General features: G+C 41.6%; 1 protein-coding gene across 1 annotated transcript in view; it reads left to right on the top strand.

Annotated features, from left to right (window-relative positions):
• Positions 1-23,610, top strand: part of COL4A6 (collagen type IV alpha 6 chain) — a 126,412-nt gene that overhangs the window by 84,810 nt on the left and 17,992 nt on the right. Inside the window, exons 4-23 of the mRNA XM_054169613.1 lie at positions 184-318; positions 1,259-1,303; positions 6,609-6,725; positions 9,020-9,088; positions 10,077-10,112; positions 10,540-10,602; positions 11,211-11,246; positions 11,390-11,431; positions 12,250-12,342; positions 12,781-12,834; positions 14,232-14,291; positions 15,027-15,071; positions 16,236-16,289; positions 17,307-17,376; positions 18,082-18,192; positions 19,338-19,487; positions 20,762-20,866; positions 20,964-21,124; positions 22,189-22,368; positions 22,960-23,143. Coding sequence (XP_054025588.1) covers positions 184-318; positions 1,259-1,303; positions 6,609-6,725; positions 9,020-9,088; positions 10,077-10,112; positions 10,540-10,602; positions 11,211-11,246; positions 11,390-11,431; positions 12,250-12,342; positions 12,781-12,834; positions 14,232-14,291; positions 15,027-15,071; positions 16,236-16,289; positions 17,307-17,376; positions 18,082-18,192; positions 19,338-19,487; positions 20,762-20,866; positions 20,964-21,124; positions 22,189-22,368; positions 22,960-23,143 — 1,810 coding nt within the window. The remainder of the gene's footprint in view (positions 1-183; positions 319-1,258; positions 1,304-6,608; positions 6,726-9,019; positions 9,089-10,076; positions 10,113-10,539; positions 10,603-11,210; positions 11,247-11,389; positions 11,432-12,249; positions 12,343-12,780; positions 12,835-14,231; positions 14,292-15,026; positions 15,072-16,235; positions 16,290-17,306; positions 17,377-18,081; positions 18,193-19,337; positions 19,488-20,761; positions 20,867-20,963; positions 21,125-22,188; positions 22,369-22,959; positions 23,144-23,610) is intronic.

The following is a 23,610-nucleotide window of genomic DNA, read 5'->3' as shown; positions in this document are numbered from 1 at the left end:
TTGCACTTTGCAGCTTGGAAATCACAAGCAGTTAGATCTCAAAACACCGTTTTCTTCATAGATTTTTAGGATGTCCTGTCCACTCTGAGAGGTATCAAATTGCATTAAAGATTGAGTTGTGTAGAGTAATTGCAAAGGGCTTTGTGAACATGGTGCACTGACTTGGTTTTTGTTGTATATTAGGGTCGACCAGGACCAATTGGGCTTCAAGGACCAATAGGCTCACCTGGATTTACTGGCCCAGAGGGTTTGCCAGGAGCAAAAGGTGAGAGAGGTGCGGTGGGCCCCCCTGGACCAGCTGGACAGAAAGGTGAAAAGGTAGGCTCAACTGTGACTTCTTTGTCCCTGCAGTAAGTCTGTGGAGTTGCATATATTTTTGAAGGAATAAAGATAATCTTGGGCTGTCTGCCCAAAGACTAAGAACACAGCATTTCATTAGTATCTTCAGAGAATCCCCCACTTTTCTTTTTGAGTAAGAATGGGGTTCCTAAAGCTGCTGAACACTGTAGCTTAGAATACATAGAATGAGTATCCATAGAATGAGTAGCCATAACTAAATGAGTATCGCTGTTGCAAGTAGTCTTTCCCTTCACATACCCAGGAATAGATGGGCGTTAATCACAGTGTGTTCAGAGAGACCTGGAGCTGTTCTATCCATTGCAATTAGTGGGTATGCAGTAAGAGTCTCTATCTTTATTCCTTGTGGAAGCAATATACTTCGCTTTTCCAGAGCAAGAGCAGTTTACACTGATATTCTGCTTACACAGTCTGTTTTGCTACTACCCAGAGTGCAGCAGTAGAATCAAGTGATTCCAGTTCAGCCAGGGGTGGTCTGAAGTGACTACAGTGGTCTGCTTATCTCTGGCTAGGGCTATCCAAGTATAGACAGAAAAACCCGTAAGTCCTGTTGAAACTCTGGGAAGGTCAAGCCTGATGCTAAGAGTTAAGCTTATTGTTTATTTTTCTGGCATCTTGTTTTCTCCAGATGTGCAGTAGGAGATTATAGTTTTACTTTAAATTGCCTGATTAAAACATTCCTGAAACACTCATTTGGCATCCAGTCAAGCTCAGATGCTCAGTTCCTATCTTCACTGACCCCTGTGGTCACAGAGAATCTGCATGAGATAGTTTTCTCCATTTGGTTTTGAAAGCTGAAGTGCAAGACTGAGAATGCTGGAGTGAAATATATTTCACAGGTAACTGAAATAAACAGGTTGATGAAATGAAATTAAATATAATGTATACTCTTTTTCTTTAGGGCCCAATGGGAGTTCCAGGATTTCAAGGCATGAATGGGATCCCGGTAAGTTTGCATTCGTAAGCATAAATCACCAGAATGTTAGTCTCAACCAAAAGCACATGAGCACAGTGAGAGTACCTTGCAAGTGTTTAGTTCTCTTCGGAGGAAAGTGGCAGGGCTTAGTCAACCTAATGATCTCATGCTCCTTTGTAAGAGGTTAGGATCCTATTATGCTGAGAAGCTGCTATGTATTAGGAAATGAGCCTGAGTTACATGGAGATCCACTGCATCACTGATAAGCTTTTCTTTCAGCACCATGTTCTCAGCACCATCTCTAGAAAGCACTCTATCATACAATCATAGATTTACAGAATTAAAAGGGACCTTAGTCAAACAGCCTGATCAGCTGTGCTTCAGGCCATTTTTAGTATGTTTTCTAACCAATACTTAAAACCTTGTAATGATGAAGACTATTAAGTCCTCTGTCAGAAAACCTTTCCTAATGCCTATTTTCAGTCTTGGATTCTGTGGTTTAAACCTCTCAGTTCTCATCTTACTCATCATGGATGCAGAGAGCGTATTGTTCCCTTTTACTTTGTAGTGGCCATTCTAGTGAAAGGTGTTTCCACAGTGTCTTGACCAGCTTTCTTTTGCTTTGGTATTCACCAGTGATTTTTGCAAAGATGTCTTACAGTCACTTTACCTCAGGAAAGTTTTAGCTGGGCAAGTTTTAGAAGTTGCCCCAAACTTCCTTGCTGATGCTACAAGATTTAGCTCATCCTCCTTTATCCTGCTATTACAATTCTTTTTATTTTCTTCATGGCATTTTTCCATTTTCTGTATCCTTGTGCCTTCAGGCTATACTCATGCTTTTTCTCATCTTCCTTACTTCTTCAGCTGTCCAAGAGCTCCAAAAGTTGAGCTGTGTTTTCTTACTTCCTATCAAAAACTAAATTGTTTTGATAGATTGGCTGAAAATGCACAGTTGGCCCTGTACATGAGCTTGCTTGATTCCAGTTCCTTCCTGGCCCTTGTCCTTCTCTCCCCCTCTGCTCATCCTTGCCTGTTTTCTCTCCTGCTCTACTCCCTTGCTGCTATTTTTTTTTCCCACCAGCCAACTTTGTAGCTCTGAAGAGAACAAGCTGTTCCCATAATACTTAATTTAATTGAACACACTGTGGGAACATGCTGTTCTCAGAGTTTTTTTTCAGATGAGGCTCTGAAGAAAGGGGATTCCCAGCAATGAGGGGCGGCAGAGATACAGCCATTGCCAGGTAGCTGGCAGCAACAGGCATTCCAAGGAGAGAGTAGGGGAGGTAGATGAAAGGATTCAAACCCTCCAGCATTTACAAATCTACTCTGTCTGCTTTACATTATTCTGCAGGTGGGCAAATGGGAGAAAGGCAGATTTTGCTGCTCCTGAACAGCAAAGTGCTCACCACTGTGGGTTTCTGTGCCACAACCACAGGATAGAAAAGGAAGAAGGGACACTAGCTCATACTGGTTACATTCTAAATACTTCCATTCTGTGGTGAAAATAGCAACCACCAGTGCTTGAGAAAATATTTATGCTTTTGCCAGTTGAATTTCAGGGTAAGGGAGTAGCTTAGGTTTGTTGTGAAATGTATATGAACATATGGACATTATCCGCATGTATAACCGGCAGAGCAAAGGAGAGAGAGCACTTGTGTGCCAATACCTGTAAGAGGAGTAAAAATGCAGTGCTATCTCTGCACAAGAATTAACAGCTAAATTTGAAGAGAGCTTCCTTGTAGTAGGCAAATATGTTAGCATGGGCAGGTGTATTTTAGTCGTGGCCAAAGGACTACAAGGCTGTGATTCAAGGGGTATCCCACTACTGACCTTAAGGGAAGTGGTGTTGCATAGAGATCCCTTGGGGAATGTTGGTGGCAAATGATTCGTGTTGTTGCAGCTGGCCTGACTAATCCCTTAAACCTAGTAAATACTGCAGCTACATGTGTTTATTACTAGCCTTTTGTGTCACGCTGTAGAAGAACCCTCATATCCTTGGCTCTACTTGGGAAGTTTGGTTTTCCCTATAGGACAAGATTCATGGACACCTCTGGCAAAGGCTGGAACTGGAGCCAAGACATGTATATAGCTCTTTATGACCTGTTCAAGGTGTTCTAGGAGGAGATATTTCTATGAGAAGTGAGCCTTTGTCTGTTCCACGAAAGCTAGAGCTACACAGAGAGGCAAAGTACTTTATTTTGTGACCTTCCTAGAGGAAACACAAGCACTTGGTAATGGCTGCAAAAAGGGCACTTTGCCATAGCAATCCATCAACATGCTTATTCCATTAGTTTATTCAATTGCGTTTGTTTCCTTGTTTCTAACTATTTGTTGAGCTCTCCTGTTGGGATCACCTTTGTGCTGTTTGGTTTGGAAAAGTGGCCCCTCAGGATCACAGCATTAGTGTAAAAGCAAGAGTCAGATAAAGCACGGGTCTAGATGAACAGTTCAAGTTTCCTTATCTGTCTCACAGGGAATGTCTCCTTTTGTGATAACAGAGAGCACAAGTGATCTCTCCAGTCTCTGTTTTAACTCAGATCTGTAAACTAGTCACCCTGCCATGTGTAAGTAAAGCATGTAAAAGACTTCTGCTTTAGTCAGCTGAGGTGCTTGTGCTGAATTGGCACATCTGCCAAAACAGAAATTAGAAATTTTAATCAGTATTTTAAATCCCTGGGGGAAAGGTTCATTTAAGCCAGAACTTTATAACTCTCAGGGAGGTCAGTTATAGGTGCTCAGTGTAGCCTCAGATAAGGCTCCTAAAACAAAATGTTGTGAACTGTGGTAGCAGATTAGCTAGAAAGCAGGAAATCCTTTTTCCTAAAGCAAAAGTGACAGTATGTTTGTGCATGTGTCAATCTGTGTCATGCTTTGGCTCAGAATCACAGACATGGATGTCTTGGGATTAAGTGATAGGCCCATAGATTTATGTAATACACATAGGAAATCATTTATGTGTATGTGGTCAGCATACTTGATGTCCTGTCTTTGTGAGCCCTTCTCATGTTTGAGGAGGATACCAAAACCCACTGGGCCACTTACGGGCTGTGTTGGTCCAAGAGTTAGGATATCTCACCCAAAGTGTTTCCCAAGACACGAGGCCACCAGTCAACTGCCTGCCATGGGCTGGCTCTTGGCCATCACTAATGGCTTAGCAGCTTGGCTCCCCATTGTCTGGCTTCGAGGGGCAGATGTTGGCTGTTCAGCTTCACTAAACCCTGCAGCTGGTCACGTTATGTTGTAACCAGATACATGTGCACTCATCCCACATAGCTTCTGATTTTGTTGATGCTGTCAGAAAAGTGAAAGAGCTGACTGTAACCTTCTGCTGTAGTCACTGCCCTGTCACAGCAGAGACTTGGTGCTTGTCTATGACATCTCACGAGAGTGGGTTGCCACTGATTTGCTCCGGCTTTGGGAACCAAATGAAGTAATTTCTAAGAGATGGACATAAATGGCAATAAATTGATGCTTCAGCCTTCACTTTTCACTTTACAGGGGCCTGGCAAGCCCCTGCTTGCACACCACATACAAGTGTTTTGACAAACAAACTTTAATCATCCAGGCAACTGGTACTATGTACGCAGTGGTGCCTGATGACTTCATTCCATGTCCTGAGGCCTTGTTTAATCTCAGATTTATTGTTGTCTGGATGAGCTGCCTTGACCCTGTAGTGGAGACACACTTTCTATTCATTCAGTTTGCACCTTAGTGACTGGCAGAGAGCACATCTGGGCTCTCGCCCTTTCTCTTCATTTTGATGGCACAAATTGCAATGTAGTTGCTAAATGAACTGCACCAAAGGAACTCATCTGGCTGAAAATTAACCCCATTAAGAAAAAGAACAGTTATTTCTCTGCTGTGCTGGTTTCCTGCTCTGACTTGTCTATTTTGCCAGTGCTTATGCCAGCATGGGGAAGAGGTGGGTGTGGGTAAGCAGGAGGGTGCAATGGCCCTACTTGCAGCAGGAGGGGCTAGTGATCAGCTTGAGTATTTCTGTAATTATGGCCTAAGTTGCTCTGCATCCTTGGGAAAGTCACTCTGCTACTGTATGCCCCCAGCTTCTCACCCATAAAAAGAAGATTATAGCATTCCCACATTTTTGCAAGGCATTTTAAGATCCTTGGATAAAAGGCTTTACATTACTGTAAAGTTCTCATTGAGTTTGGTCAGAGCATATGTTAGTGTCTTGGATTTGGAAGACCTTCAGCAGCACAAATGTGTTTTGTTTTAAGTGTCAGGCATGAAGGATTGTTAATGTTCTGCTTTATCTCCATTTTATCCATGTTTATTTTTTTACTTTCGTGTTGTGAGTCATAACTCGTTTAGCGCCGTATCTTAAGGATGAATCTTTGGGATCAAACAAATGTACTTTCGGATGAGTCAAGATCAGGGTGTACCAGAGGAGAGGGAGAGAACTGTCAGTTACTGATACTATCTTATAAGTTTAAATTTTCTTCTTGCCACAAGATACTGTCTTTGAGTGTCACAGGACTAATTTATTTGGAAAAAAAGATTGGAACCTCTAGTGGGACTGACAGTTCTGCCACTCAGTGTTTTGCCTACACCAAATCATATGACACTGAAGAAAAAGTAATTAAAGTCTCAAACTTTGATCTCCTTTGCACAAGTACCATGCTGGGTAATCTCCAGTCATATTAATGGAGCTATACTAGGGCAAAAGAGGTGTGAAATTAGAATTAGGTACAATTATATTCTACCCTGCTTGATTAATAATTGTCCATTACAAATACTTTCTTTTAAATGTTTTTAGTTTAATTACGTCTTTATCCCAGTTGCCTTAACTAAGATTTTAAATCTAATATAGCTAGAAAAGAGCAGTAACATCTGTTGAACTATTAAAGGAAAGAATTCATACAGGAGAGGAAGAGAAATCTCTGAAACTTGAAGCAGATTTGAATTCTAAATGCTCAGTATTGTTGAGTCTGCCTTCGCCCTTGTTTTTGCACAAGCAACTTCCACTCCTGGTGTCAGGTGCACCCTTGTGTGCTGTTTTACACTGTCTTACATGCCGTGGAATGAGTATTGCCCTGTGGGACAAACTCATGCACAAGTTATGTACTTCAGAAAATTATCCCTTGGACAAAATGGTAATTAAATAAATGCAGCCAGTGTTCTAGGATTTCAGCTTTGGGGAGGATAGACAATGCTGGCTGAAGAAGCTGGTTCTGTTGCCGTCTGCTGAACTTGAGTGGGAGTAAGTGTGTTCTTTTGGTTTGTGTTGCCATTTGGGAGATATCAGTTTTCTGGGGACCAGTATGACTAATAGAATAATGCATCCTGTCATCTTTCTCTCTTTTTTCCCTTTGTGCAGGGTCACCCTGGACAGTCTGGACCTAGAGGACTTCCTGGCCTTGATGGCTGCAATGGTACCATTGGGAGCCCTGGCGTTTCTGGATCAGATGGGTTTCCTGGCCTACCTGGGCTCCCTGTACGTCCCAGTTTGAATATGATGTTTTGTAATCACTAATCCAAGATTTGCTGTTCATGTCACTGTTGGAAAGTAACTCTCAAGTACTTAGTAAGAACCCTAACTTCATTACCATTATTAGAGCACAGTGTAATTTTCTCACTGAAATTCCACTTTGAGGATAAAATGAAGATCCAGTATGCTCCCACACCAATTTATACCATTGTCACTGGCAGTATTCAAGCTAACTCAGAGGAAGCCATGATCAAGTTTTTAAGAACCACATTGTGTCAAATACCTTCCATGCAGCATTCTTCAAGTTAGGGGATGCTGGTTCAGGAAAGGATGCTATCATGTTCAAGTCTGTGCATCAAATATTGGATGCCTTCCTCCAGGTCCTAAGATAGCCAGAAGCTTCAGTCTCACCGAGTGTCAATAAAATTTTTTTCCCAGGGTATATGTTTTACTTTTGAAAACACATTCCTACTAGGTTGAAATTTTATCTAGCCTTCATTGCACCATTTGCAGTTGTCATTATGTTCTTCTGGACTCCCCTCTCACAGAAAAGGGTACTTGCAAGAGTACTTCTCCCCCTCTGCCTTTCAGGATGAACTGCCTTTGGGGAAACTCCTCATTTTCCTTAATCAGCTATAGAGGAAGTGAGGGTAGCTGGATCATGCTCTAGATTATGTTTTAAGTGGGTAGGATTAGTTACCAGAACTCTACTTGTAGCTGCTTTGAGGAATTACAATCTTTTATAAGTTTATTTCTGAAGTGTAAGCAAAAAAATATTTGACAAACATTTGAATATTTGTTCACATTCAAAGCCTGAACTTAGAGGTAAGGTCATCTGTCTGTGTAATGGAACTCCTTTGCATATATACATGAAGAAGAGGAAGGAAATGCAGCAGGTGGATATAAATAATGCCACTGATTTCAGCACTTCCAAACTGTGCTAAGACATCTTTACATGTCACCCAGTCTTGAAATTGGTGAGGTTGAAAAATACTGGGGCAATAAGACCATATTAAAAGTACTGCTTTCCAAAGCAACTGATTTACTCATACCTGCTGCCTGAATTTCTGTTTTGTAATGCTTGTAGGATTACAGTTTGGGCAAGGAAAGCTGCTTGGATAAGCCAACCTCTCTCAAAATAAGTTGGCAATGGAATGAGCAAGATTAAAATAAATTGAGTAAATCTAGAATTATAATGGCAACTTTTCCATAAGATTCATGCAGTCCACCAGTATTTTTCTCTCATTGATTCTAAATCAAATTAAGTGATTTACAGTGTTAAACAAGAGATAGAATCATTGAATGATTGGAGTTGGAATGGACCTAAAAGATCATCTAGTTCCAATCCCCCTGCCATGGGCAGGGACACTTTCCACAAGACCAAAACCCCATCCAACCTGGCCTTGCACATTTTTAGGGAGGGGACATCCACAACTTCTGCGGGCAGCCTCTTCCAGTGCTTCACCACTCTCACACTAAAAATTTCTTCCTAGTATCTTATCTAAATCTACTCTCTTCCAGTTCAAAAAGCACTATCCCTTGTCCTGTCATTGCACTCTCTGATCAGAAGTCTCTCTCCAGCTTTCCTGTAGGCCCCCTTTAAGTACTGGAAGGCTGCTCTAAGGTCTCATTGAAGCCTTCTTTTCTCCAGGCTGAACAATCCAAACTATCCTAAGCCTGTCCTCATGGGACAGGTGCTCCAGCTCCATGGTCATCCTCATGTATCTTCTCTGGACCCACTCAAACAGATCCATGTGATTTTTACGCTGAGGGCACCAGAGCTGGCCCCAGCAATGAAAGTTGGGATCTCACTAGAGTGGAGCAGAAGGGCAGAACTCCCTCCTTCAACCTGTTGACCGTGCTGCGATCCACACATCACCCAGCCTGAATCCATGTTTGGTGTTGCCCCAGCACAGGTCAGGACCTTGCACTTGACCTTTTTGAACTTCATGAGGTTTGCTCTCAAGCTTGTCAAGCTTGTCAAGGTCTCTCTGGATGACACTGATACATGTATGAACAGGAGGGTTACACCATGTCAAACAGACTCAAATAGGATCTTAAAAGTTGTCAGTGCCTAAAATGAAAGGGAAATCTAATATAAACAGGAAAATACCAGAGGAAATGTTTGCAGAACCTTAAGTTCTCATTAATGCCACAGCTTCTTTCACAAAGCTGCAGTGGTGCTTTTGCAGTTTACTGCTGCCAGGAGTTTGCCTGGTTTGTTACACTGAATGTTAGTTCTTTCAAAACTAAATCAGTATTTTTTCTAGTTTGTTTTTTGTTTTTTTTTTTTAAATCAGGGTCGTCCTGGTCCAAAAGGCCTCAAAGGAGAACCTGTTTTTGCTCAAGGCAGTCTTAAAGGAATGAAGGTAAGACTTGTCATCACGTAGGAGAAAAAGCAGTGCAAGAACCACTCCAATGTCCTACAGGTTGTAGGTCTCCTGCTGCAGGTTATATTGCTCGTGATGATAGATGTGGGTGCCCTGAGCATGTGAAAAAGGCCTTATAATAACTCCATTAATAGGAATGCAGAATACTCACAGAACTTGGAATTGCTTCGTCTTTGCAGAGATCTTGTTCATCCCATATTGGGATGCTGGCACATTGCTCAGCCTGTTACGGTTCAGTGTTGTTGCTGATTCCTCACTTGTCTCTGGAGGTCTAGCACCATTCATCTGTGGTGTCAAACAGTGGATGTGAGGAATTTTTTGTAAGTTTGTCCTGGCTTATATGAGGTAGCATATGTGTTTTTAGATGCAGATGTAGCCCAGGAGGGGTCCTTCACCTACGCTTGGAACTTTCCTGTGACTAACATCTTCGCGCGTGCCAGATCTGTTGAAATAACAGCTGAGGAAAGCCGCACGTGCGTGTTAAAATTTATACTGTGAGATCCCAGCTGCCTCCCAATGTTTTTGGAACAGGGAGGTACTAGTAAGTGATCAGTCATCTTCTTGGTGTAAATATATGAGTATCATATCCCACTCATAGTATTCCATCCTTTGCTGCCGTGAAGTCAGGATTTTACTCTATTTATTAAAGACCTCACACTCAAATATCTGTATCAAGCCTGTAAGTTTATTTCCTGTACAGAAAATACAAACTACAAATATACAAACTGTTTAGTTTTTGTCACTTCAGTTTCTCTTGTTACCTATTAATAAAATGCTTGTAATTTCTCTGGAGTTCTGGAATCTCTTCATTAGCCAATTTAAAGATGGAAGCAAAGGTGTCAGAATATTTTCCCATTTACACTTAATATAGCATTAACAGCAAATATTTCTGTTTATACAAAACCTCGTGCTCGTTATAGTTTGTTGCAGTAACTGTAATTTTTACTCATGGATTTATAATTTTTAGGGAGAAAATGGTCTTCCTGGATTGGATGGGATTTCTGTAAGTTACTTAATTTGGGGAATAATGATGTTAAAAATATTAAGTAGGTAATTTTTCTTTTATTGGTTCTCAAGGGCACTTTTCAAATTATCAGGCAATGTATTTTCATGTGTGATACTAGTGGCATGAGCAGTTACAGCTTTGTCATGGTATGAGTGGATCCACATTAGGAAAAGGGAGGTCAGATTTTTGCTGTTATGTTTTTGCTGGGGTTTTCCTTTTTCAAATCAAACTCCCTTCTACCATTGAACTCTGTAAATTTGGTTCTCAAAATACATCTAGTAATATAAAATGGATTGTTATATTATTTAATTTGGCATACTTAATGAGGGGATATTACTTAATGGGTCCTGAGTCTTTGTTTCTGGTTGGGGTTTGATGAGGCAAGTCCTACATATTCTATGTTTTTCCTATGTTCTTGCTATAGGGTCCAAAAGGTTTTCCAGGTCCAAAAGGTTCTGCAGGCCCTATAGGACTGCCAGGCTTGCAGGTACGAAACCTCAACTGATGCACTTGTTGATAGAACCATTCAAAATGTTGTCTGTATTTGGGTGATGACAATGAGCAAAAGTGTGTGTGCATCTACAAGGGCTGAGCACAGCTGACTTCAGGCATAGAATACTTAGTTTATTCTAATCACATGGAAGGCTCATCTCTGGAGCAGCTTTCAGAGCAGCAATCATGAATGAGGTCTCCAGCAAAGCCACAGACTGCTGCCTACAAACACAGAATTATACAGTTCTGAGCTCTTCCTCATCTAGGGAGTAGGGGGAATATGCTGACCTCTGCATGTTTGGAGCCTTTGTCATCATGAAATGTGCTAAAGAGCTCTCAGGGTACTACGAGAGAGTTTCCATTGGTCAGAGGTAAAAATTAAATACATGTGTGTTGCTTTTAAATTGGAGCTTTCTCTTAGTTAACCACGGTACCGAGGGACTATGCTATTACAGGTGAGATGACTTGAAGGTTATGGCTCAGTTTTATTTTGGAGAAAAGAGGTGAAAGTTCAGGTACTACTGCAGATCCCAGCATTGTTCTAATTGTGTGCATCCTAATTAAGTCTAAAGAAATAAAATCTTAATCTTTTTTCCCACTTAGGGTCCAGTGGGTCCCCCTGGACCACCAGGTCCAAAAGTAAGTACCTACTATTCCTGCTTCTTTCTATACCTGCTTGTCATTTTTAAGAGTGCTGATGATAGTGATGACGTGATGCTGTTGTTGCTCTTGTTTTGTTACTCATTCCTTATTGTTGGGTGGTTGTTTTTGGTTTTTTTCAGGGTAACATGGGATTAGGCTTTCAAGGAGAGAAAGGAGAAAAGGTAGGTGAAACCTGCTCTTTTCTAGAAAGAGCATGAAATGCTCTTCAGTGTTCTGTCATAGCTTGATTCTCTAGAAAGTGACTAGATTCTAGCCTTTTCTTTTTTTTCTTTTCTTGGACTGCTTGGCAGTCCAAATACTACATATTCTTGCTGTTTCCTTATCTGTTGGTACATGAAAAAAGGATGGAGCTTTTCTGGATGAAGAGGGAGAAGGGGAAAATCTCAGTTCAGCACAGTAGTTTCATGGTTATCAAGATAGGAGTTCCTTAGCCATCTTTTGAATCTCTGTCTTTCAGTTTCTTTGGACCTTCATGTCTTGTATTGAGTTATTCTGACTTTGTTCTTTTTTGCATTTGTGATATTCTTTGGCCCAACTGATGTGTGATTTACTGTCTCACAATCCTAAATGGGCGCCGTGCAGCCTGTAGGAATTTACACTGGCATAATGGGGCTTCTCAAAGGTCTCAACCTGGGACTTGATTCTGCTGCTTTTAAAATCAGTTCTCAGCATTCTACCTTTCTAATTGTTTCTTTTCCTCTTTTCTTTTGTGTTTTTCCACATTTTTTTTCTGGACTGTTTTCCTGTTGGTTCAAAAGCTGAGCCTTTTTTTTTTTTTTTAATTGACATGTTTTTATATCCACAACCCTTCTGAAACTAATTTAATGCTTTTCTTTCATCTTAATTTTCAGGCTGATCTTCTGACTTCTATGACCAAACTCCTGTAGCAGCTTTTAGGCACACAGATATCACCTGTGTGGCTTTTTACTAGACACTTTCATAGGAAAAAATTGTAAATAGCTTCCTCTTTTGCCAACAGGGTGATGTAGGGCTGCCTGGCCCTCCAGGTCCTCCACCATCCACTGGAATACTGGAATTCATGGGGTTTCCTAAAGGAAAGCAAGGAGAAAAGGTCTGTAAATTCAGTTTGCAAACGCTCCCCTTCCCCATGCTCCTTCATTCAAGGCTGAATGAAATTACTGGACAATGGGGACTGCTTCATTTTCAGATCAAAATACTTTTTGTACTAATTTAATTTACCAGATGGCTATTGAATGAAAGTAGTCTCAGCTAGGAGCATAGTAGACCACTAGAGAATGCACACCTCTCAGAAGTAGAAATCTAAAAGCTATTTAAAGATTTTAATCATTAATCCTAAAAATAAATGAACTGTAGTTTGTTTCTGCTGGCCCTCTGAAATCATGTCATGTGAAGCAAGAAAATGTAATCCATTTAGAAAAAATAAATCTAAAGCCTTACTTTAGGAGTCAGGAGCATGATGGGTGGATTGGGGACAGTCTTGCTTTCATGGGCACAGTGATTTATTGTGTTTACTTTTTCCCCTTGTCAGGGTGAGCCAGGCCCTCAAGGATTACCTGGAGACAAAGGATTGCCTGGCATTCCGGTGAGGAGAGAGAAGAGTTCTTAATAGGTGTCTAATGTGGGCTGGATGGTTCGACATCCTCTGAAGAGCTCATAAGGCCACTATGGGAGTTTCTAGGCACCAGAGTACTTTGCAAATATGATAAAAATATCCACAGGAGGTTTTGAAGAGTGTAACTGTGACCTGATTAGTTTTTGTGCTGGAGATATAAAGAGGAGAATTCTGTCCTACTATAGGTGTTATAAAGCAGTCCTCATTTCAGTACCTGTAATCTGCACCTTGCAGAGATCAGCAAGGAGACAGAGCCTTTACATGGCCACTTGATGGCAGTGTTTCTTGATGTCCCACCGAGAGCTGGGCATCATTTTCTTAAAATCCCGGTTTATTGCCTTTAGTTGTATCTAAACATGCTCTTTGTTATTTTACTTTAAAATTGTAAAGCACACACAGATTTTTCTGTCTGTCCCTATATAGAATCACAGAATCATCAAGGTTGGAAAAGACCTCAAATATCTAGTTTTAAGATAGGCTGTTTAACCTGAGTGTTCCTAAACTCAGGAATGTGTAGCATCTTCTCTGAATCAAGCACAACAATTTTTCCCTGTGTTCCAGAGAGCTGTTTCCCAGTTTGTAACCTGTGTAAACACAGGTTATTTCAGTAAGTTTAGGGAATAAATATTTTGTGGAACTTCTGACTAATAAGATAAATTGTTTACCAGTTTCTTCAATGTACAGATGTTCTGGGTAGAAAAACATGCAAGAAGAACCTGTACATGAAACAGAGTTTGTATTAGCCTTTCTGGACGTGTTCCATTATGTGCGTGTTTAGCTTGATGCATCACAAGAGGCCCAGCGAAGCTGGTGGGGTTGAACGCACATGTGAACTTAACCACAGGAAGATATTCCAGGATTGAAGCCTGAAAATTGTTTAACTACTGTAACAATGGCTGAAATTAAATCCTGGTGTTCTGTCTCTGGATTTAATACTTCTTACTGTCTGGGAAAACCACCAAACATTTCCAAATGCTGAGCATGAAAATGCAAGTTTTGTGTAATTCTTAAGCTTTAGAATGAAAAGCCGCTACTAAGAAATGAGGTTTGAAATAATTTCCAAGTGTAGAATACAGTACAAGGCAGCAGTGGACTTTGCTGGTTATAGCATGGGGTTACTGGTATCTGCTAGTGAAAGATGTGCCATGGTTTGAATGGATGGAATTTATGGAGAAAGAAGAAGGTAATGTACTGCAGGTACTCCCAAGTCTGGTTGATACAGGTTTTCTTTCTGTCCCAGTTGAAGCAGTCGGTTGCCCTTGTCTCTCTCTTGTACTCTTTCTACTAACAGAAGTCTCATTTTGTCTTAGGGCTGAGCAATACAGTTCCAGGCAGATCACAAATTTAATGTTGACGTTTTTCCTCAGGGCTTTGGAGGTGTTGGAGAAAAAGGAGAAAAAGGTGTTCCTGGTTTACCAGGTGGCAGGGTAGGTAACTTTACAAAGTCCTTATATGCCTTTTCTCAAACAGGCCACAGGAAGTGGCCATTTCATCAACAGAAGCATTCCCAAAGCATGTAGGAGTCTCAGACATAGGTCTGAGTCCCATAGTAGCCAGCCCCATACAATAACAAGATAGTTCTTACCTCACTAAAGTCTCAGGTCAAAAGTTATATGAAAAATGTATTCAGACAAGCAGTTCAAGAAAATCAGATGGAAGTATTTAGTGGAGGTCTTGATACTGCAGGGCCTGTCTTTTTCCAGTGTTTTTGAAAGCTTCACAGAAAAGGAAACATGCAGGAGGTCCAAATGAAGATTATAAAGAGGCATTACAGAGGCTTTAGGGAGGTCTTAACCAGTGCCAGAACTATCCATCAGAGAACACAGATATCTGGGGAAGAAAAGGGCAAGCTGGCAATAGATGTTGGTCTAAGTAGTCAGCAAATGTGGGAGTTATCAGTGTGCTCGATCACATGCCAACCATGGATTCTTCAAACCACCATTATCCTGCAGAGATGTGCTTCTATACAATAGGAAGACCAAGGCATTCTGTCCTGTGTGTGCAGAATAAATTGTCAATTGACAGAAACTCTAGATTGAATTGTTCATAATTGCAAACTTTTCATTATTTGGTGCTGAGATACTTGCAGTCTAATATAAGATGACCAGACTGAGATGGAGCCTCTGAAAGTTAATGTGGGGTTGTTTTTTTTGCTGTTCTAGGGTATTTTGGGACTGGATGGGTCTGATGGGATTCCAGGAAGAAAGGTGACATTTCTGTTACTTTTTCACTGTACTTAAAATTACAGAATCCATCTAGCTGCTTAAGACCTACTGACTTTCTTATCTAGTGACTTCAAGTTCCCTGATGGATGAATGCACCTGCCCTACTAAACTAGTGAGAGCAAACTAGAAAGCCTGTGTAAAACTCCAGATCTTTTTAACTGTCTGTGTAGCCTTATGTACAGATTTGAAACTGTACATTCCCTCCTGGAACAATCAGCTCTCTCCTTTTTCCAGTCTTGGAAGAGAAAATGGCCAGGTGATCAAGTGGTTGAAAACATGTCTAAGTACTTGCACTTGCAGATGCAGCAGTGGAAATTTTGCAGTCTGGAGTTCAGTTGCTAGTGTAGTTTCTTTCACATATGTCTTTTTCAAGATATACTGAAGGTGGTGGTATCTCCAGTATCATCTAATTCATATCTCTGTGTTAAAACTGTGCTATTCAAACCAGATCCTTTATGGCAGGTTTGTCAGCAATACAGTATATGGGCTATATTGGAGCCTACAGCTGTCCAGGACTTCAGAATCACAGGCAAGGTTAGAAGTTAAGGTTCCCTGCTCCAGAGCTCTTGGAATATCCCATTATTCTGCAGCAGCAGAGGAATTTGTAATCCATCCTGGGCCAGGCTGAGTAAATTACCCAGTAGAGAACAGTAGATTACTTTTGTGTAGATTTCAAGTCACACACCCAAAAGGGGAAATCTGGCGTCCCTGAGAATGCTACGAGGAAATGGAGAGCTGGATCGCCCAAGTGTCACTTCAGTTGTTGTGGTGCCAATATTTTGTTGGTGTGGAACAGAGTGGAGGGGAAAGTGTGAGGGACAGGGAAGACAATGTTCTAGACTCTTATTCTACAAACATTTCTATGGTTCTGTGAGAACTCCAAGTTGTTCTCTTGGTTTGGACACTCTCAAGCATGCTCACAAGTTCTCACTGTCTTCACAGCGCAAGGACCCCTAAAGGAACTGTGATATTTTGTGAGTGCTGAGAAATGGGTGCCATCAGTTTTCTCTTTCTTTATGTCTTTGGTGGGACAATAAATTAGGTTTGTGATTCAAGTCCAGGCACTGCAAATGCCTCAGCTAACAAACAATGCCACAGTCTTATTGCCTGACTGTGTTAACAGTGTTCCTCTATGTGACTTCACAGGGTCATCCAGGTATTGCAGGCTATCCAGGGCTGGATGGAGTTGAAGGCATGAAGGTAACTTCTCACTTGCAAATACTGAAGCACTGCTTTTTAAAAGATGTTTGCATGAATAAATTATTATTGTTACCCCAGTCAAATCTTTACTACTGTGTTTCAGCTCCTCATTTAATTTGTTGTTAAGGATAAAATGAATGTTTGCTGAACTATGAACACTTGGATATTTTAACACCTTTACTGTATTCATTCATGTAACTTCATGAATTACAATGTTAGGTGTAGTCTCTCTGGTCTCCTTTATCCTTATGTCAAGGCCATATTACCTTGACAATTGAGGCAAGATTAGATAGATAGAAGTAAGTGGATTTTAGGATTGTTTCCAAGGCTATCTTAGATCACAGATCTGCAAGTACTGACAAGCTTGAAAGGAGTCTTGTACAGGAGATAGGCAGCACATAGTAGACATTTCATGATTGACTCACCCCTTGGGCAGTCAGACATCTGGAAACGGAGGAAAGCAGTTGGATACAGTTTGCTGTGGAAAAAAAATTATCAGCCACCAAGACTAGTGTATGGTTGGCAGACATGAAATGCAAGTACTGGAGGGCTTTCTTGTGCAGAGCATATAAAAGGAGTAGTACAGGTTTATGTGCAGAGTATTACTGGAAGAAGCCACAAAGTGTTCACTGCCTTGGCTCATTGCATGGTGTTTTTGTTGTGGTGGCAGTTTGGATAACAGTCCAAACAGTCAGAATTTGCACTTGCAATTTCAAAGAGGACTTGATACTGTGTTAGAATGAGAGGAAGGAATGATACTGCAGTTCATCATAACTTGCATGTCCATGCAACAGGATAGCTTCAGAGGAGAGCAAACACTTTGTGTGAAGCAGCCACTAGTTTCATCGGATGGGAAGTAGGTAGGTCAGGACAGCAGGTGATTATGAATAGCAGAACAACACAGTTGATTCTTCAGCAAGATGAGGAGTGATGATTAATGAATAACTACAGACATTGCTACCCAGATTTCCCTTCCATCACCCATCTGAAGATGGCATGAATTGTTTTCTTCTACAGGGGGAATCAGGTGACATTGGTCCCCCAGGCCCTCCTATTGTTGTTGACAGGGAAGGTGTAGTCATTTCAGGTATGTGGGTTTTTTGCTTTGGAACTCCTCTAAAGCAGTTTTTCTGATCCAGCTTTCCTTCTTACTCTGTTATACCACTTTTCCAAATTATGCATTGAGTCTAACCCATCCCTTCTTATTTTTCCTTTCATTTCCATGTAGTTGGTGTACAAATACATCTGATCCCATGTTTATTACTTCAGAGTTTACAATAAACCTTTCATACTCACATTGCAGAATTTGTTTTAAGGCAGAATGAAATTTAGTGCCTGGAAGGCTGGCTGTGTGTGAGCATGGGGAAGTGCTGTGTGTCTACCTGTGTGTCTGTCTTCCACCTACTAAGGAAAAATGGCTTCCTTGTGTTACTCTAAAATGGGACTCTTGAGTGTCATTCTGCTATGATTTGTCATTCAGTGTGGTAAGAATATTGTTGAGAAAATGAGCTCAGTTGCAGCACAGCTGAACAAGGGCAGGATGGGAATGGTCTCCAAAGCTGTATAAGGAGATAAATTGTATAATTTCTTCTATTCTTGCTTCACATGCAGTCAAGTTTGGAACTACCTCTAACAGGTCAGGAGGAATTTTTCCGTTATTGTTAACTTTGACTATCTTACTGCTAATGGCTTTGCATCTTTTGCTCTCGATGAGATCAGTGGCTACAGGGGTAGCTTTCAGCAGAAACTCCCATGAGATTTTCTTCCTTCTTTGTCTGAATTTGTCTAATAGGTGCTCCAGGTGACCCTGGAAACCCAGGAATACCTGGTCCTCCAGGAGATGAAGGGATCAGTGGTTTACCAGGCCTTCCAGGAGCTCCAGGATTTCCAGGCCTGGAGAGAGGTAAAGCAACTACTAACAGGGCTTTTAGCAGGCTGTTTTCTATGCCTGTTTCTGAGAACTCCCTCAGTGGTGGCGTGGAGATGATGAAGGTGTTGGAGCAAGCCTGTCCCTGCTCCCTCAGCTGGCTGATTTGCAGAATGCTGTACGAGACACAGGAGGCAGGGATGACACACAGGGAAACTAAGTATGATACATAGAATACATAGAATAAACCAGGTTGGAAGAGACCTTCAAGATCATCGCATCCAACCCATCAACCAATCCAACCCACCTAATCAATTAAACCATGGCACCAAGCACCCCATCAAGTCTCCTCCTGAACACCTTCAATGATGGTGACTCCACCACCTCCCCAGGCAGCCCATTCCAATGTGCAATCACTCTCTCTGTATAGAACTTCTTCCTAACATCCAACCTAAACCTCCCCTGGCGCAGCCTGAGACTGTGTCCTCTTGTTCTGGTACTGGCTGCCTGGGAGAAGAGACCAACATCTGCCTGTCTACAGCCTCCCTTCAGGTAGTTGTGGAGAGTAATAAGGTCACCCCTGAGTCTCCTCTTCTCCAGGCTAAGACTTGAATGGGAGCAGAATTAGTCCCACAATAATTACAGCCCAGGTAAGTCTTCAGGTGTTGCAGTGTACATAGAAAGCAGAACCTTTTCTACCTTTTAAATAATAGCAAATGATTTTGATATTGGTTTTTTTTTAAATGGCTTTTCATATTTGCAATAAAGAGCTAGGAGACTGGCTAGATAAACCTACTATAGGTGCAACCCCTTTGTCCCATCAAAGACGTCACTTGAAAGTTTGTTTCACTTGAATGTCATCCATCAAGTCCTTGGCTGCAGTGACCCAGAGACCAGGCACTGCTGATAAGACTTAACCTCACTCAAATGAAATCAGAAATAAATAATCTACAGTCTTACATAGTTAATTGTCTTAACTAACCAGTGGGATTTAAATGCAGCCCAGTGAAGGTTTTTGGCTGGCTAGATGGGAGCTAGTTGCTGCCTCTGATCAGTAAGTTTTCCTTTGTAAATTGCTCTTTGCTAAGATGGTTGCAGTTCAGGGCACAACAGTAATTTTCACAGCATTACAAATGTGCACACGCTGCTGAAGAGCTGTCCACTGTGTTATTGTTCTCTAGATGGAATGGGCCCTGGAGGGTCTCCAGGTATTCCAGGTGTGAAGGGTGAAGTGGGAGAACCAGGAAGAGCAACGACTGGATTACCAGGCACTCCTGGCAGAGGGGGTTTACCAGGTCTGCCAGGAGCACCAGGATTGCCTGGTCCACCACGTATGTGTATTTACAACATGTATTTTTATATAGTATTCAGAGCAAAATGTATTTCTTTATTTGCTAGTGAGGATTATTCATCTGTAAATCTTAAATCTGGTTGATGGTTCATTGTGGTCATAACTCACAGACTATGGCCTGGGGTAAAGGTTTAGTCTTGTTAGAAGGTATTTTGGGTATCAGATAGGGTGTCTGTTTTCAGACTTAAGGAAATGTGATTTTATTTTTAGATGTTCATTGGTATGCATCCCCTAATTGGGTTCATTATGCATCGTTCTGTTTTCCTCAGAAATTACATTAAAAGGGTTGATTTTACACAAACCTTGTGTACCATTCTACCATAAACTGAGTTCAAACAGTCTGTTTTATTTTTGAGAGCCACCCTTTCAAAACAGGGCACACTCCAGTGATGGAGCCAATTAGCATGGTCTGATGAAATAATTTCTGTGGAGAAGCAATAAGTGCTCTCTTATCAATAACTGTTTGCTAGTCAAATCCATCTCATTTTTCTGCAGAGCCTGTAAAGCTCTTGTAGCTAGTTTTAGCTGATGGTTGCAGTTTGTTTCCATGGAACATCAGACGGGTGCTGGTCAGCACTCCATCTTACTGTTGTCACTGAGAGGAAGGGTTTTCAGACACAGTAGTATTAGATTATGTTAGATCACTTTCCGCTGCTGTTTCTGTCAGCTCATGTTTCATTCTGTTCAGCATATAAAGAGATGGAGAAAATAATCCTGCAGTTACAAAGTGAGGGACAGCATGAGTCCCCTTAACCTTTTCTTGCCATTGAGTCTCTTTCCTGAGCTGCAGCAGCTTAACAAGAAGTTGAGGAGCTCTGCAGAAGGCAGGTAGCCCAGAGGAGGACTCTACTATGCCAGCAGCAGAGGCACTACTCATATATGATAGCTTCTGTGCCCACAGAAAGAGCAGCTAGTCATCATAACCACCAATACACTGATTTCTTCTTTCAGCGTCTATCCATATGAGTCTTTCTCCCAGAGTTGTAAAGGGACATGTGCCATGAACTAATTCATGTGCTCTTCTTTTTACTACATGCTCACAGTTTGGTTAGTTCTTCAGTCAAGTAGACGCAAACAAATGGCAAAAGACTGCAGCTTATGATACCAACCAAGTTCCACTTCCTTGTGTAACTTCCACAGTTGCAGTTTGATTCAATGCCATATCTGTTGATTGCATAACTGACATTGTCAGTAATTAAGGATCTGGAAATGGAGCCTTCTCATGGCTTATGCTTGCCTTCTTTCCACATCTAGGCCCATCATTCCGCCCAGATACAATCCTGGATGGAAGGACTGGGGCCCCGGGGGAGCCTGGACAAAGAGGGCTGCCAGGAGTTTTGGGTCCAAAGGGGTACAAAGGTAACTGAGAAGAGCCAACTTTTCCTTGGACCTATTGCAACTGAAAAAGATCTTTATCCAAATTCAACTGAGTTAGAGTGTTGACTATGTTTTTCAGGAGAGGCAGGTGACTGTGCTTGTGATGGAGGAGTTACAAGAGCTGGTCTAAAAGGCATCTCAGGTCCACCAGGTCCATCAGGAAGTCCCGGTGTGCCTGGCATTAAAGGCATTGGTGGAGACCCAGGCGCTGTGGGTGACCCAGGACTGCGAGGCCCTCCGGTAAGGCAGGAGGAGGTTATATTGGTTGTTGTGAATTTAAAGATAAAAAGTACCCATGTGCAATTGTTGGTGTTGATTGTAGGGAAAGCAGAACAGATTTTTTTTGCATCATTTTTCTTACTTGTTTGGATTTTTTTAAAAAAAGGCAGTCCACAAACTGGGGAAAAAAACCTGCTGAAAGTACAGAAATTATCCACTACAAAAGATGGAAGAAGAAATGGTTCTTTAGTTATGAGAACTGCATGTTTAGCAGTCAAGAGAAAACCAGTAACAATTATTCTATCCAGGGCTTCTCAACTGTAGGCATGCATGGATTAGGCCCAGAGTGCTTCCTAAGTCAGGGCTGGCTGCAGAAGCAGATACACACCTGCATGGAGAGAAGACCTGAAAAATCAAATGGTTAGATCTTTCCACACCATTGCTCATAGCTCCAAAAACTGCGTGCCATAGATGCAGTCTATTCTCAACTGCTGTATGCTAATTACATTAGTGAGAGTTGAGCTGTGGCTTTATGGAACAGCAACCATAACAAGCAGGATTTTCCAAGGTGCTGAACATTGCTCATTGACATTATTTACCTTAGAAGATTGTAGTCCATAAAGATCCCAGTCTTTTTTCTTTAGAGGATCCTTATCAGTGTTAGTAAATGCAGCACACCAAGAAACAGGGAAGAAAATCCAATACTTGGGCCCTGTTACATCATGAGTGATGACATGTCCCCAGCTGTCGTCCAAGGTTTCTACTGCTATATACTAGGGTTTGATTTGACAGTGTAAAGCTGTAGTGGAGTAATCAAACCTGGTTGGTTGTTGGTTTTGTTTGTTTATTTTTAATTTGTGTAAAGTATAGAATAGGAAATTCTTTCTAGCTCTGGTCATTGTGTCTTATCTTCATATGACTAGCCTAGTTGAGAGGCATCCCTGCCCATGGTGGGGAGGCTGGAGTAGATGATCTCTAAGGTCCCTTCCAACCTAAGCCATTCTATGATTCTATGACCTTTATTAGAAGCAAAGCCTTTCCTCTGCATGCTCATGGCCCTGTTGTCTTTGTCTTTTGGTCTTTAGGCTTCTGCTGGTCAGCAAGGTCTTCCAGGCCTTAAGGGAGAAAAAGGGGAATTGTCCTATGCCACAACCAAAGGTGCTCGTGGGGACCGTGGTGCAACAGCTCCCAGAGGACCTTCAGGCATCCCAGGAACCCCTGGCAGGGATGGACTTCCAGGCTTGCCAGGCCCACCTGGCCCTCCAGTAAGTTCAGATTAGTTTAGTGGCAGTGCTTCAGAACTGGAATAAGGAGCAGAGACAACGGAAAGGCCTAGGTTAGTCCTGATTAGTCCCGTTTTAAGTCTCCAAATACATTAAAAGCTCACAATCCCTGAGTGCAAGTGTATCTTGGTCAGGATTAATAATTGGCAATCATTATGCTATATCTGGCTCCCCAGTCAAAAGATAAACTTCCAGTAGTAGTAGTGTAGACCACAACACTGTTTTATGTTGTGTCCTAAAAGGTAAAAGACACTATGCACATAATTGTGTGTCAAATCTTGGGACAGAAAAATCACCCCAGAATATTTTTGTTACAAACAAAGTAGGTGTCTTTCAGAATGTGTAATGTTTGCATGTTGGCAAATGCGATATACTGTGATATTTTTAATAGTCACTGAGTTTTCCTGCATTTTGAAATAATGGTGGATAATTCACAGTGCTGTCCATACACCTTCCCAGGCTCATCTGATCCTCCACGAAACCCAAACTCTTACACATTTGTTAAAAAGATAGTGGTGTATTTGTTTCTACATCTCTTTGATTTTCAGTCATAATTGTCTTTGCTCTGCACAGGGTGATGGTGGGCTGGGTTTCCCAGGTGAAAAAGGACTGCCAGGATTACCTGGTTCCAAGGGCTATCGTGGAGAAACTGGTTCTCCTGGCATTGGATATCCAGGTCCTAGTGGAGTTCGTGGGCCACCAGGTGACCCAGGAATTGATGGGTTTCCAGGACAAGTAGGTCTTCCAGGCCCTCCAGGTAGGTGCTACTGAGTCTACTCTAGTTTTGAAAAGGTGCAAAGCTGCCAAAAGTCAAATGGTACTCAGATATAGAGAGCTAGTCCCAATGTCTTGATTCCATGTCAACCATTTAAATATAATTTGAGATAAACAGTATTTTTCTTTGCTGATTTTCAGTGTATTTTCCATTCTGTGTATAAGTAGGCTTCTAGATTTGTAATTTTGTTGGTCTCAATAATGCAGAATCAATACTGTATTTGCAGACATAATGTTGCAGCATGGGTTTCTGGACTGATAAACTGACATTCTGAGTTTATAAACCTTGGTAGAAAGACTACTACAGTATGAAGAGTTGGCAGAGGAATCTCACACCCAGAGGGAGGTGGGAGCTGGGCCAGAACAACACTGGGAATGTGGCACAGACATGCTGGATGGCATGTTACCTCACATCAGTGTCATGCTGGGTTGTTGTTACGGGGTGAGGAG

Source organism: Dryobates pubescens, chromosome 18 (genome assembly GCF_014839835.1).
Source record: "Dryobates pubescens isolate bDryPub1 chromosome 18, bDryPub1.pri, whole genome shotgun sequence".
In the NCBI taxonomy this organism is placed as follows: domain Eukaryota; kingdom Metazoa; phylum Chordata; class Aves; order Piciformes; family Picidae; genus Dryobates; species Dryobates pubescens.
The sequence above is the reverse complement of the archived record's forward strand: the minus strand, read 5'-3'. Positions and strand labels throughout refer to the sequence as shown.